Source organism: Salvia splendens, chromosome 1 (genome assembly GCF_004379255.2).
Source record: "Salvia splendens isolate huo1 chromosome 1, SspV2, whole genome shotgun sequence".
Lineage (NCBI taxonomy): Eukaryota > Viridiplantae > Streptophyta > Magnoliopsida > Lamiales > Lamiaceae > Salvia > Salvia splendens.
In genome coordinates, this window is record NC_056032.1 from 32942783 (window position 1) to 32957784 (window position 15002).

General features: G+C 34.3%; 1 protein-coding gene across 2 annotated transcripts; it reads right to left on the bottom strand.

The window, feature by feature from the left end:
- Positions 1–481: 481 nt before the first annotated feature.
- LOC121747513 lies at positions 482–10738 on the bottom strand. 2 transcript variants are annotated; one of them, XM_042141567.1, is made up of 19 exons: positions 10592–10738; positions 10203–10282; positions 9905–10100; positions 9475–9644; positions 9150–9299; positions 6742–6882; positions 6019–6079; positions 5514–5830; positions 5017–5148; positions 4679–4786; positions 4479–4565; positions 3238–3360; positions 2998–3118; positions 2801–2923; positions 2317–2451; positions 2029–2168; positions 1738–1878; positions 1319–1612; positions 482–1207 (listed from the first exon to the last, which is right to left on the bottom strand). In XM_042141567.1, the coding sequence occupies exons 2-19, from the start codon at positions 10263–10265 to the stop codon at positions 1115–1117; spliced, it is 2595 nt and encodes an 864-aa protein (XP_041997501.1). In that variant the 5' UTR covers positions 10266–10282; positions 10592–10738; the 3' UTR covers positions 482–1114. The 2 variants fall into 2 exon arrangements, with proteins under 2 accessions (XP_041997501.1, XP_041997508.1); XM_042141574.1 differs by having other exon boundaries at positions 10203–10289; positions 10592–10728.
- Between the last annotated feature and the right edge of the window lie 4264 nt (positions 10739–15002).

Here is a 15002-nt window from a genome sequence, read left to right on the forward strand (position 1 = left end):
AAGAGAAAAAAAAAGTGAAAGAGAAAGCGCCAAGATTGGAAATGACCCATTTAACTTGGAGCATCCTAAAAAATAATATGAATCACTTAACAAGAGACAAAAATAGTACACTGATGCTCACTTTCCCATTTTAGTAGATTTTTTTATTTATTATCCTATTTTATTTTTATTATTACTATTTTTGTTAGTATATTTATTAAGTTAGTTCACTCATTTTATTATAAAATTATAAAAATATACCCAAAAACATGACTCATATTCTACTAACTTTTTTCACTTATATTTCTTTGCAATTCTTAATAAGCACAATCATATGATTATATTAACCTTATTTGTATATTAAAGAAACTTTTAAAGATTTTTTGGGATAAATTTGTAATATGTATTTAAACATGAGTAAAATATCATATTCAATACTTGTCAAAATAAACACTAAAATCGCCATCTTTAACACCAGTTGACTAATATAAACAAAACATCATAAGTTTAATTATAGTGTATTACCACCTTCAAATAATCGATTCGGTACTTTGATCGTAATGCCTGCTCTTTAAACTGGGTAATCTACGAATAAAAAATGGTTACAAATGACAAAAGTGTAACCATCACTTAATAGCAGCCGAGCAAAATTTTCCTAAGCTTAAACTATAAGTTGAGACACTCTGTTGTCACACTGTGACACAAACTAGTTCGGGTTAAGAAAAAAAAATTAATGGCTCTATCTAAATCAAGATATGCACATTACTGGCTAATACATAATAGAGGAGAAGGTGATCTGCTAAACAATGAAAAGTATCCGAGACGTCAACTATGCGATTTGCATTCAACGATGCCTCAGTCCTTGAAGTATGGATGCTTGGTTGCACATGTAGTTGGGCGGCCTGCAGGCTGAGGGCTTTTATCGGGCATATCTTCCCCTTGTTGATTGAGAATTCAGGGAGAGAACAACAAGAAAAATTTAACCGAGAAACATTCACGGCAGAAACCAGCTCCTCCTTCACGACATTCATTCTACTGTAAATAAACAACAATTGGAGGAACGAGGCTTGGATAATTTAGTCGAAAGATAGGAAAGATGGTACTTTCTCACTTCTCCAGAGTTACAGCTATACTGCTACTCACTGTTGGTGATTGCTCTCAACTGATTGTATGCCCTCTCAATGTTATACCTTTCCTCCAAAGTCATGTTTGGCCCTTCACCACAAGTCTATTCACAAGTAAATAGAGACTTTATTGTGGTGTCATAAATAATTTAGGGCTTTGGATTGGAAAAGAAAGTATATTAAAATTGAACTGTAAATTGAAGCAACATTCGTACCAGTAAGTTGAGCATATTCTGTATCACACTTGCCATCTCAGTCTTGCACGATGGAAGAATCTGACGGACCTTGACATCTTCATACATGAGAAGGAGTACTGAGGCAATGCTACATATTGTATTCGAACGATCAACTGAGGAACTAGCCTCAGATACCCAAGATCCCATCACATTTAACACAAGACTTAATAACCTTTTGCTCCCATAAATTAGATAATAGCAAGGTAGTAAGTAATATTGTCTTCTTTTTACACTGATCACAGACATTGAATCTTCATCATTGTACCGAACATTCTGCACCGAAGAGACATAATTGAACTTATACATGAGAGAAGTAACTAAATAAATTGATGATGTTGAAACTAGCTGGAAAAATATACTAACTTTAAAACAAATTTTTTTTTAAGAAAAATGCTTACAGATAACACAGAAGTCATGTATTGTGGAAGAACATGGCTCATGCTCACAACACTCAGATCCGAAAGTCTTGACGGCTTTGAGTCAAGTGCGAGAAGCAATCTGACAAAGGCGCACTTATTGTCCAAAGGTATATCCGAACACTGATAAATAATAATCGAATATAAAAAGTTATTTTCACCACTTAGTTCAAGAGATAAAAGAGATAATCTAAGAACTAAGTTAATATGATCCAAGGAGGGAGTTCGAAGAAAACAATCAATATGGGAAGTAACCAAAAAGGATTAACATACAATCTGATCGACAATTATCTTCTCCAGCATCTGCAAGACAAGATTATCATCACCAATCTGTGACAAAGATGAACAGACAACACTAGTAACATTCTTAAATGTCTTCCAGTGTGATTTCCCATCACTCACAGCGACTGGATCTGTAATAATGACATATAAGTAACATAAGAAGCATATACAACAATTTAGACAAAGAAAAATAATTTATACTTTTCCCTGCAATATACTCCCAGAATATTTCAACAGAATTTCACATCCCGAAATGCTACTCCCAGAAAAATTAGTTACCTGGATAAACTTGAAACCGTGAGAGTAAAGTGACATGGATACTTATATAGTCTGCTACCAGGATATGCCCAGCTCTAAAGGAAGATTGCAGAACTTCAAAGATACGGGAAATGAATAACGGCTCAAGAACATTGCCTGAGTATGAGACAAAGCAAATCTACACATTAATTATACTCTTCAACAGTCACAGTCCCAACTTCTATAGATATATTCTTCTTTTCTAAAATTCAGAGACAGCGTCAATATCACTTCGATGTCCTTAAGATAAATAAAGCAACAAAAAATTTTCCTTCATTTTTAACAGGATCAGCAAACAAATCTACTCCTATTAACTTGCTGTGAGATGGTTATCGGCATTGTTCCACCTCAACCACTTTATTCAACTTATCCTCCTTAAAAGAGGAGGACTAGAGGAGAACAAGCGGGAGAGTATTAACAGCATAAAATGTGAAACAGTTACAGAATGAAGTTCAAAAATACTTACATAAGCAACATGAAACAAGTGACTGCAGAAGCAGAGAGTCCATGTAAGAGAAGTAATAAAGGCAACAAATGGCAAGCTCCTTAATATCCCCTGCATGCCTTATGAAGGGACCAAAGCATTTGTCTACAAAACAGAGCATTACAGTCAGCACATGGAGAAGGATAAAGAAAGTATGAAGAATGGGTAGATGTATATACCATTTTCAACTAGTTTGCAAAAGAAATCTTTAAATCTAAACTGCAAAGTATCAAACTCTCGTGAGAATGGAGAGTCAAGTGGAGCACATTGCCCTACATACAAAAGAAGTCGTAACACAGCCTGCGGAAAGAACAATTACTGATAAAGGATTCTGGTACTGATAATAATTATATAGCTCATCAGTAGAAGTATTCAGGAGAAAAATATTAAAGCATTACATTTACATGCCAGGAAACTACCTTTGTACATGCAGGACTTTTGTCATCTAACAAAATCAGCACTGACGGAAGATCCTGTATCCAACTGATCTGATAGGATAACAAAGAAGGATCACTCTCATCAAGGTTAAGTGAGCTCCTTCCCTGTAGCACCAATGCATTTAGGCTCATATTTTTCTAGAATATATTATACTTTGTTAATAATACTTCACAGTGAAAGTATATAATAACAAAACAAAATAGCAGTATTAAAATTAGTATACCATTTTGACACACAAGAGTACTATTAGAATATAAGAGTATTATACTTTGTTAATAATACTTCATCACAAAGTGAAAGTACTGTATAATAACAAAACAAAATATACTAGTATTAAAATTAGTGTACCATTTTTGACACACATCAAGGTAAAGTGAGCTCCTCCCTGTTGCACCAATACATTTTAGCTCATATTTTTCTAGGATATATTATACTCCAGTACTTTGTTAATAATAATTCATCACAAAGTGAAAGTATATAATAACAAAACAAAACAAAATAGTATTAAAATTAGTATACCATTTTGACACACATGAGTATCATTTATTTACACTTCATAGCAATCTAACATCAAGGTCTTCAAAATTAGACAGGTGAACTTTGGCTGTTTTATTATACTCTCTCCGTAGCGAATAGGAGTCCCGTTTTTCCATTTTCGTCCGTCCGCGAATAGGAGTCTCGGTTCACTTTTACATTAAATGGCAATAGGGTCCCACATTCCACTAACTCATTCCACTAACATTTCATTTAAAACTAATATATACAAGTGGGACCCATATTCCAATAACTTTTTTCCACCCACTTTTCTTAACCCTTCTTAAAACCCCTGCCACCAAGAAATGGGACTCCTAATCGCGGACGGAGGGAGTACTATATATCTATTTGCTTTAGGTGCAGAGTGTTGATTGTCACTGGATATTAGGACTTAGAAATCTTCATAGCAATTTAACATCAGGAGTTAACAGATATGCAAACAAACAAATTATATCAGATATACAAACAAACAAGTATATATATTTCTGGATAGGATATGATGCTCGAAAATTATATCAGATTAGAAATCTTAATAACATGCAATCACAATATTGTTAACAGATATACAAAGAAACAAATAAATTAAATTAATTCTAGATGAATGTACATTCTTAAAAACCTCAGCAAAAGCATGTGATGATAAATGAGCAAGCATTTAACAGATAAATAGATAGAATTAACATCTTACAAGAGCAAGCATTTCTTCAATTGCAATAATGCAGGCTAATTTCATGGGAGACTCTGGACTGGAGTTCTTGAAAACCTCAGTAAAAGCCTGTGATGATAAATGAGGTTCAAAACTCGAGAATAGGTAATATAAAATTATAAAATAATAAAACCTCTGCCTTAACATAAAATAGCATATATGAATATCTAACCATAACAAACCTGAAGGATACGAGGCCTCCAGCTACCAGAGATTTGCATTACTAATTTTGGTATGTATGGTATAAGTGGAACCAAGTCTTTCTCATGGACAATCTTACCCAATTGCATCTGCACAAATATTTTAATTATCGGGTAGGAAATAAAGCTAGAAACCGTTTAAAAAATCAAACACAGACAATAGTTTATACAAACAGCCGTTCTGCAAGTTGTCAGAAACTAACATTAAAGAAACAAAAGTGATGATCAAATAAACCAGATTCTAACATTACTTGGTTTTCAGGATTACCAGGTAGAGTTTAATTTATATGCAAGAGCAAATAATAGGAGTCAAAGCAAACCTTTGTAGCCATTGAGCTTTCAATGAATTCCAAAAACTTATCCAACAAAACCGAGGGAGACTGGTCCCAGTTTTTCAACTGCAAAAATATTTGGGTAATTGTTGTATTCAGCATTGATATTCGTCGATAATCCTGCATGGCACCAAATAAAACAAAATGAAAGGCTTATCTCGTTAGAGATTGAGAAACATCATTTATTGGTAATTCAACCACTAAAAGGAAAGTAGGTGATCATATTCAATTCAATTATCAGATAGATGTAGGAATAAACAATAAACTGATGAAACAAAGTAATGCAGCAAAAGAGTAAAGATTTGGCAGACAATTGGTATTGAGTTGCCACACCAACTTGGGCCAACATGTTGAATTATTGCGAGCCAGCCTAAAAAGCTTTCATCTTCAAACACATCTTGCATGAACAATTTTATCCTGAAGAAAACCACATCTGACTCGGGGAAAATCTGAAACCACTAGTTTACTACAAGGAATAAGGTTACCTTTCTCGTAAGATGAACTAGGTTGAGAGGATAGGCATCCCATAACTTCTTTAATATCATCGGTGGTAGTAACTTATTGCATGCAGTCAAACCAGGCTTCCCGCAAAATGGAATAATCTTTGTATCCGATTCACTTTCACAAATCCCACCAACCAAAACTTTGACTATGATTTCTATACTCTGAAGTAAAAACTGCATACACTCACATGATTGCTGATCTAGTTGGGAGGTGCTATGCATCAAGGGTATGAAATCATGGAAACAAGCCACTAAAATAGGCAAAATATCCTTTAATTGCCTGGTAAAATCCACAAGGCCTGCCAAATATGGAAATAAATTAAGTACTGAATAGCTTTTTCTTCAAACTAAGATCTAATGTATATTGCCAATATAAGAGACCTTAAGTTAGATTAACACCTATACTTCTTTTAGCAGATGTATCAAACTAATAAGCTTAAAAGATAAAAAGTGAACCTGCTGGAAGCAAAATGTTTCTGAAACTCACCAATAGGTTCTATTGCACTCTCAGGCTCAAAAGCATGAAGAATTACAGGATCTGCAATATCCTGCAAGGATTGATCAAGATTAGCTATATAAAATACAACCGAGAAAGAAAAAAAATCCACACCGGCTAGCAGACAAAAATAATGAATATAGTTAATAGTTCAAAATATAGCCAAAAATGCTCTAAGGTGGTGGACTTTATAAATAGAGGCTACAATGATATACTATATAATACTCCTATAATATTCAGCCTCACTTTTAGCAGATCACAGACTCACACACAGAACATTTTATTTTCGGAGAAACAGCGTGCTCATTACGCAAAGTTGCTCAAAAAATAAGCACAAGAAACAATGCATCAGGAAGGGCTCTAAAGATCACGCTTGTGACTTTGCACACACCATTGGTCAGAATTAATTAAAATTAGATAACCCCTCTCACCAACTAAGCACAGTTTAAGATGTGGTAGAAGGAAACAAGGACATTCTATGGCATTAGAATCTGGACTTGTGTAACTTACTTTAACAGGGAAAACTGGTAAATTCTTACTAGAGATGATTTAGAACTTTAACAGCTAAAGGAATAGAGGATTGGATGAAATGCCTCTCACATGGTATAGAATAAGGCAATGGGATCATGATATAACTTTACTTGAAAATAATAATAAAATTAAGAAATTAGGAATTCCAACATTTGCTAGTAACATCTATCCACCAGAAATTACATTTTTAGCTGCTGCGTGTTCTCTGTCTTCACATGGCAATAGTGATAAGCAACGAACCAATCCAGCTAGAATGCTCTTTAATTTGCTCTTATCCTCTAAAAACTGGTTCTTCCGTAGGAAATTTTCATAGTTTTGGAGAACCTGTAGAGATTATCAAAGATTTTATATTAGATGATCATAGGGAGTGTAAAAAAAATCAATGACAACAATGGGAAAAAAATTGTAAGTTGGCTTGAAATTCCATCAGAGTTTAATTGGTAATGGTGGAGCATAAAGAGACAGTTAGGTGACAAAATGACTCCACCAATATCCATTAGAACTATCTAGAATGAAGCCGATGTGGCATGTTAGTTATGCTGTTAGATAGTTAAGTTGTTGCTCTCATTTTCTGTTATGCTGTTTTAACTTACCCATGCACAGTTATATGCATGGATCACTTTATACACGGCTCTATCTACAGAGCACAATGATGATATGTAGGACTAGCTTTCATTCCCTAAAACCATCTCTTCTACTATGCTTAGCTCATAGTTAACATGGTATCGATAAGTTTTTTCCGATCCTCCCCACTTTCTGCCTTGCTTGTATTCGCACTCGAGTCTATAGATCTGTGATCGCCTTTTTGAGTTATCTCATGGCTACTACTCAGCCAATTCTTCCTTCAATCAATCCCGTATGCGTCAAGCTTGATCAAACAAACTATAGCTCTTGGAAAACTCAAGGTTTCACCACCCCTCGCGCCTACAGATTAGAGGATGGTATCCTACAAAATTATGCCCTGCCGCAATTCACAGAAGGCGATAGTCAGAATTTCGACTATTTGATCTGGCACCACCGTCATAAATTTATTATTGGCTGGATCCTTACTGCGATCTCGCCTTCAATGATTGGTAATTCCGGTCAATGCACAACTTTCCCACAGATCTGGAACACCTCTGAAACTCATTCCACTCTCAATCAAGAGCTCAGTATGCAAGCTTTGGTTTCAACTCCAGATGCTGAAGAAGGGGGGAATCCCTCTATTGATGATTATGTTTTGAAATTCAAGGTATTTCTGATCAGCTCTTCAGTTTTGGTCAGGTCAACAAATCAAAACTGATCTTGTTAACTTTGTACTTGGTGGACTAGGTCCTGAGTTCAAAAGCATCAGTGTCATTATCCAATCCAAATGTGAGGATTTGTCTCTGGAAGAGGTACATTTTGCTCTGGAAACTAATGAGATTCAACTGCTAAACCAGGCCTCAGCTGCTGCTGCTGGCAGTTTATCTATTCACTCAGCAATCAAATCCTCAAGCTTATGCTGCCTACAGTCAGAATCCTGGTAATCGAGGTAAAGGTCAAAGATACATCCAAAAACCAAACTCACAACTAGTAAACCCAACCCACCTTATGACAGTTTTCTTTTGTACAGTCTTACCTAATTTCGTAGCACCGTGAGTGCTCTTCGGTATCTCACACACTCCTGACCAGACATCTCATTCATGGTCAATAAGCTAAGCCTATTTTTTCACAACGCCTGTTGCATTATCTCAGAAGCACTCTGAACTAATTTTGCTTTTCATCCCTCATCCTATCTTCACCTTAAAGCATTCAGTAATGCTAATTAGGAGGCTTCTGTATTTTTCTTGGTCCCAATCTTATCTCTTGTAACTCTAAGAAGTAAAATGTAATTACTCGCAGTTCAACAGAGTCAGAGTATCGCCGTATCTTGGCAGATTCTGCAATTGAGGTAATCAGTATTAAATCCCTGCTTCATGAAATTGGGATGAATCTTCACCATGATCCAGTTATCTGGTGTGGTAACAAGAGTGCGGCTACTATTGTGTCAAATCCGGTTCATTTTGCAAGAACTAAACATATGAGATTGATAAACATTTTGTAAGAGACAAAGTGGTCAATAAGGAGTTAGATATTTACTTTTTTTCAACAACGGAGCAGGTGGCTGATGTATTCACCAAACCAGTTACGGGTTCGGTTTCAGGAACTACTTGCCAATATTCCAATAGGAAATGGTTACTTCAGTTTGTATAGGGGTTGAATTAGAACTACATAGAATCAACCCTACATGGTGCAGTTAGATAGTAAAGCTGTTGCTCTCATTTTCTGTGGTGCTGTTGTAAACTTAACAATGCATGGTTATATCTTATATGCATGGATCCCTTTGTACACAACTCTATATATAGGGCAATGATGATCCGTATAATTAGTTTGCACTCCCTAAACTCACCTCTTATACTATGCTTAGCTCATAGTTTAACAATATCTACTCTAGCACTAGAGATGAGATGATATTTTAGAAAGTACGTAAGGAATTAGTATGTAGAGAAATAATTTTGAAGATGCAAACACATAACAAATTTACTGCAACAAGCATCCAACTGGCACTGAAAAGAAAACAATAAGCTTACTTTTTCAGCATAAAAGGGAAAAGAAGAGGGGTAGAACTGGACAACAAGGTCGGAAAATTTGAAAGCCATCAAACGAACATCAAGTACTAAATGGGCGATAGCATTAAAAACATATGCCATCATCAAAGAAACAACTGGTCCTTGGTTGTCCTGCAAGAGTCAAAGCATAAAATCAACTAAAGCAACAGCTCAGCCTTAAACTTGAAAACATGGGGAGAATGTCAGTCTTACAAATAACAATCTAACGGTTATTCCATACAAATTTGACGCCACAAAGTAAGTTATGAACTTCATAGATTACATATTATGCAACGACCAGAAATACCTTTGTACCACCAGGGAAAATCACTGACTTAAAAAGTTGATAAAGCGTTTCACGGACAAACTCATCATCATCACCAATTCGTTCACGAAGTTTTTCCACAACAGAAAGTTTATGTAACTTCAGCTCATCAGGGTTGTTAAGGAGTATATCTTTGATACCATGCAACGCATCTGTAAAAAAGGCAACACACGTTAACTATAAGGCACAAAGTGAAAACAGGGGCATCAAACAGCAAGGGAAAATTTATCAACCGAACACAATGCAATAGATGTCACTTGGTAATCTTACTCATCTAGGCATCATAGGAAGACATTATTATTGAAATATATTTTCGTATGGAAGGAACCATCAGCAGAATTGATATATATATAAATCAAATATGTCCAAGTACTACACTAAAAGAAATATTACAAAGTGAGAGTGAACATACCTTTACGGGATTTAGCATTATGATGACTTGTCTGCTGAAGAAGCTCCTTCAACGTCAACCCCCTTTTGCTAGTTGCTAAACCCACCCTTTCAGAAGCTATACTTTGCTCTGGAAGTACTATCGCTTTAGATTTTATTTCGGTGTTGGTAGTGTTCTTCGGAGGAGGCAGTTTGCGGCCGATTTTCCGCTTAAATTTCTACAGAAAAATGAAATTTAAAAACTTGAGAATTTATTCACTATCGATCCTTTTTTACTGAGTAACATAACTTGCACAGGGTAAAGAATTTCAGTTAATTACTTTGAAATCCACGCCGCCTCTTTTGGACTTCTTCGATTGGGATTTCGTTTTCACCTTCACCATGGTCGACCTTCCTCAGCCTGATTTCTAACGAAGTTCAGAAGCGAATTGAACGTTTTGTAACTAAGTTGGTGAACCGAAATTCTAAATTTAATAATTCATGAATCTATACTATATATAAAAGCAGAATGTTGAGAAAAATGAGGTATTTTCCAACTAAACTTAAGTAACCAGTATTTCTGAATAAAAATGAGGTAACGCCAATTCTATTAAAAAACTAATACGAACATAGATACTACACCAAACAGCCCGTCAGAATTTGAAAGCCGAATTACAAAAACTTTGAGAAACGGCCCAAAAATCATAATTTTGCAAGAAAAATATAGCACCTGAGGAGGCCGGGCGGAGCGGGAATGGAGACGAAGAGCTAGGCAGCGAGGGCTCAACGGAAAACTCGAGGCGGCAGGTCTGTTCGTCCGGTATGAGCAGACAGCAGAGAGAAGAACAGAAAATTAATGGTGGGGTTTAAGGTTTAAGCAATAGGGGTTGGGAAGCAGGCCTTCTTGGCCCATTAAGACTAGCCCAACAAATGATCCAGTTAAATAGCTCAGAATTTTTATGAGAATGAAGAATTTATTTGCATAAGAAGCAATAAACTGTTTTTAATATGCTTTTCGGAGGGGTTTGATTTAGGTGATGAAGGTGTGATTTGATAATATAAAATAATTTAATTTAATATAAATGTGATAGAAAACTGTAATTATGCAATTTTAATAATTATTTATAAACTAAAAAAATTAGATTATTTATTTACTCATCTATTTTCTTATTAATTTTATCAATCGAAGTCTATAATTTTATTTTTACAATTCCCTATCACTTTTAGTATTGTAAATTGGTCCCTATATTTTATTTTATAAAATGGAGATATTGCACTTATGTTTGCATTAAAATCTGGTGAAGGCACTTCATATGATGAAAACAATAAACATTATATAATCTGTAGGAATTGTTATAAATTGTGGGGTGGAGTAAGTTTGAAGAGGAAACATATAGAAAGTGCAATAAGTGAGGCCGACACGCTGCACTAAGACAAGTAATTGTGGGCGGGGGCGGGTTCACACTCTTGGTGCTCCACACACAATCACTTTAAATACACCACACACCATTCCCATTCCCATTCCCATTCCCATTCCCATTCTGCCTGGAAACTTCCACCACAAATGCGTGTTTAACATCATCATTTCTTTCTTCTATCACATTCTGCAATTTCAACCAAATTTTCAAGCTCATCTCATTTTCAATCATCATTTAAAAAAAAAAAAAGAAAAATGACTTCATATTACATAAAAATAGATAATTACTCCCTCGTCCCATTCAAGATGGTCACATTCTCAAATGGCACGAGATTTTAGAAAGTGTTGTTAGACTATGTTTATCAGTAACCACCAAACTCAACTCAACCATCCACTTTTTCAATATTTAATTCATTTATATCTCATCCACTTCATCAATATTCAACCAACCCAACTAGGGCTGGGGAAAAATATCGAAAAAATGATATATCGCTCGTATCGTATTGAAAAATATCGAAAAATTATCGGATTTTCGATATATCGCAATTTTCGATACGAAACGATACCGTATCGTAAGTTTTCGATACGATAACGATATGAATTTCCTTATATCGCGATATATCGTTTTATATCGAATATACGATATATATCGATATTTTCGATATATCGTTTTATATCGAATATACGATATATATCGATATTTTCGATATATCGAATTTCGGTACGATATATCGTTTATATCGAATATACGATATATATCGAATATACGATATATATCGATATTTTCGATATATCGAATTTCGGTACGAAATATCGATACGATAACGATATAGATATCCTTCATATCGAAACTTTCGATACGATAACGATATGAAATTCTTTCATATCGATATTTTCGATACGATATACGATACAACGTTTTCGATACGATATATCGTATCGACCCACCCCTTTACCCAACCACACCTTTTGTCATGGTTTATCAATGACCATCCAACTACACCATTATAATATTTATTTTTATATTATTTTTAAATAATAATATTATTACATGAAATATTTATCATTGCAGAATAAAATTTATTAATAAAAACACAATAAATAAAAAACTAAACATTATAAAAATAAACAAATAAAAAATATAAATTATAAAAATTGTAATACCTAATTGGTGAACCAACAAAGAGGAAAATTAGACATTGAAATCAAAATAATTATACAAGGAGAAAAGATGAAATTTCTTTTAATGAAAAACTATTTTTTTTGTGGTCTCTATTTATAGAGAATTAAAAATTATGAATTTTAATATAATTTTTTTAATATAATATATTAAAGATATACAAATTTTAAAAAATATATTCAGCAACAAATGAGATTGTATCAAATGGCACAATCTCATTGGCTGAATTGTGAAATGAGATGGAGCGGGTATGTGGTTGCTTGGAATGCAACCATGGCCAAGGAGAGAGAGAGAGACTTTTTTATATAATTTTCTTTTTTTTTAATTGTTTGGTGACATGGAGGTCGACCATAAATGACCGATAAATATGGTCTTAGGTGAAATAAAGTAGAGAGGAAAAAGGTAGTTGAATATTTTAATGAAAAGAGATGAGAGATTAGGTTATTTCCAAAATTGGAAAGTGATCATCTTGATTGGGACAAATAAAAAAGGAAAGGTGGTCATCTTGAATGGGACGGAGGGAGTATATTATTTTAAATTTAAAAATAAATAAATAAAACTACTATTTAAATTTATTAAAAAAGTACTGAAATCTAAAAACCATTTAGTATGCATATGTCATGAACGCTGCTTGAAAACTTGAATCAATTTCCAACAAATATTAAAATAGATGAAAAATTGGAAGTGTGAAAAAAGAAAGTGAATGGTGTGAAAAATGAGAAGGAAAGGTGGGTATTTATACAGAAATAATATATATTAAATTAAAAAAATAAAAAATAATTAAATCGTGCAGCATCCGCGAGCACCGCCAGGCGGCTTTGTGGGGAAGAGGAGATGCAATGCAGCTCCGCTTTACACTCACATAGTCACATACTAATATAATGAAACTTATATTCCATTAATTTTTTCATCAATTTCCTATGTAATGTTAAACATTTTCTTAAAATTTGTGTTGAGTTAAAATGTACTATACTATCTTTAAATGGCTAACGAAGTTAGTAGTTCAAGTTGAAAAGGACAAGGTACGATATTCGTATAAAGGAGTTGTTGGGGTTTGGTGCCCCTTTCACAGCGGAAGTCATGCACAAACAAATAAATCAGGCATACAGATCTATTTGACTAATTATGGGATCAATTACTCACATGTTAAACTATCAATTGCATACAAGAACGCGCATGAATCATGTTTAAGGAATTAAAACCCTAATTCATGATATTCTACGGTTTAGGATTACCGAACAGATTCTCCGAAGACTCCACGATTGCTTGCGCCTTCTCCACATGAAGATCTTTGTACTCAACCATGAATCTTCTATTCTCGAACTCAGATAATGACCTTTGGGTGGGCAAAGCTTGTCAGAATCAAAAGAACTTGTCTAGACAGAAGATTGAACTTCAGTTCCGTGAAACTGAAAATTTCGTCCACTCCCTGGAAGAGAGGGCACGAATTTTGATACTAAAAATCAAATTAAATTAGTCTTCTTTATATAGAGTTATGATGGGCCAGATTAGAGAACCATGAAAGTTGGACTTAGGCTGTTGGACTTTTACTAATTAAATTGAGCCTCAATTTAATTCAAATCCAAACAAAATATTATTATCATCCACTAAAGTATAATAATATTGACTGCCCGTCCAATCCCAAATTACGAGTAATCCGGGCTTTACCTCTTTAATTTATTATTTCCCGTGTTTAAGATATAAATATCTATTAATTAATTTAAGTATGCTATTTGACTTTAATTAATTAATATCTTTTTCCAAGAGTTGTCTAGTTCAAAATCTTTATTCATTATTCTGGAATAAATTCCAACCGGTCGAGTTTCTGAATAATAAAACCGTTCAAACACCTCTTGAGGATATTATCAAACTGGACTCACCCAGCACACGATTCATTGCAATAACAATACTAGCACCTCTGAACATTAATCACCACTACCCAAGATATCAGGATTCTTGGATTGCGAAAAATTCTCACCATTTGATAAATCAAAGTAGTGCATAATCAATTTCGTATGCTCAGTGCTATATCAACGATGATTAAGAAATAACAATCATCGAGACCTCGTCTTTCAGTAAATAGCAAGAAAGACTTATCTCAACTGTTAAATCCTTCAGTACTATACCACACCCGTGTCGTTTATTTCCTACGGTAAGGAAACATGCAGACTGGCGCTGCAACCTTTCACGATAGGTAGTCAAAGTCAACTAGGTTGTGAAATTCTATTTCTCTTCTACAAAGGACCGACTATGTCACCTTCTGTGAACGTCGTTCACGACCAGTCTACTATGTAAATGAATTAGACTTGTTTGCTTCTTATACATTTAAACATCAATGCGATAAAATTACTTATTCTCGCCTTGGGTTAAAAGTGGATTGTAGAGTTTATTGTATACAAGCAATTCTGTCCGTGCAACATGCTCGAAATATGCTTTTTCAGTATATCAATCCTAACAGGAGTATCACATATGCTTTGTGTGCACAATTTTAACTATCTGAAACTCATGACTTAACCTAAACGACAATTTATTCCATTTATGTGT

Bases quoted from the DNA above. Each gene is read 5' to 3' on its own strand.
- LOC121747513 (XM_042141567.1), bottom strand. From the start codon at position 10,265: ATGGTGAAGGTGAAAACGAAATCCCAATCGAAGAAGTCCAAAAGAGGC. The intron at 9,645-9,904 runs GTATGTTCACTC...CCTTTTTTACAG, and splicing joins TAATGCTAAATCCCGTAAAG to ATGCGTTGCATGGTATCAAA. The intron at 3,119-3,237 runs GTAGTTTCCTGG...TTCTTTCCGCAG, and splicing joins AAAGTCCTGCATGTACAAAG to GCTGTGTTACGACTTCTTTT.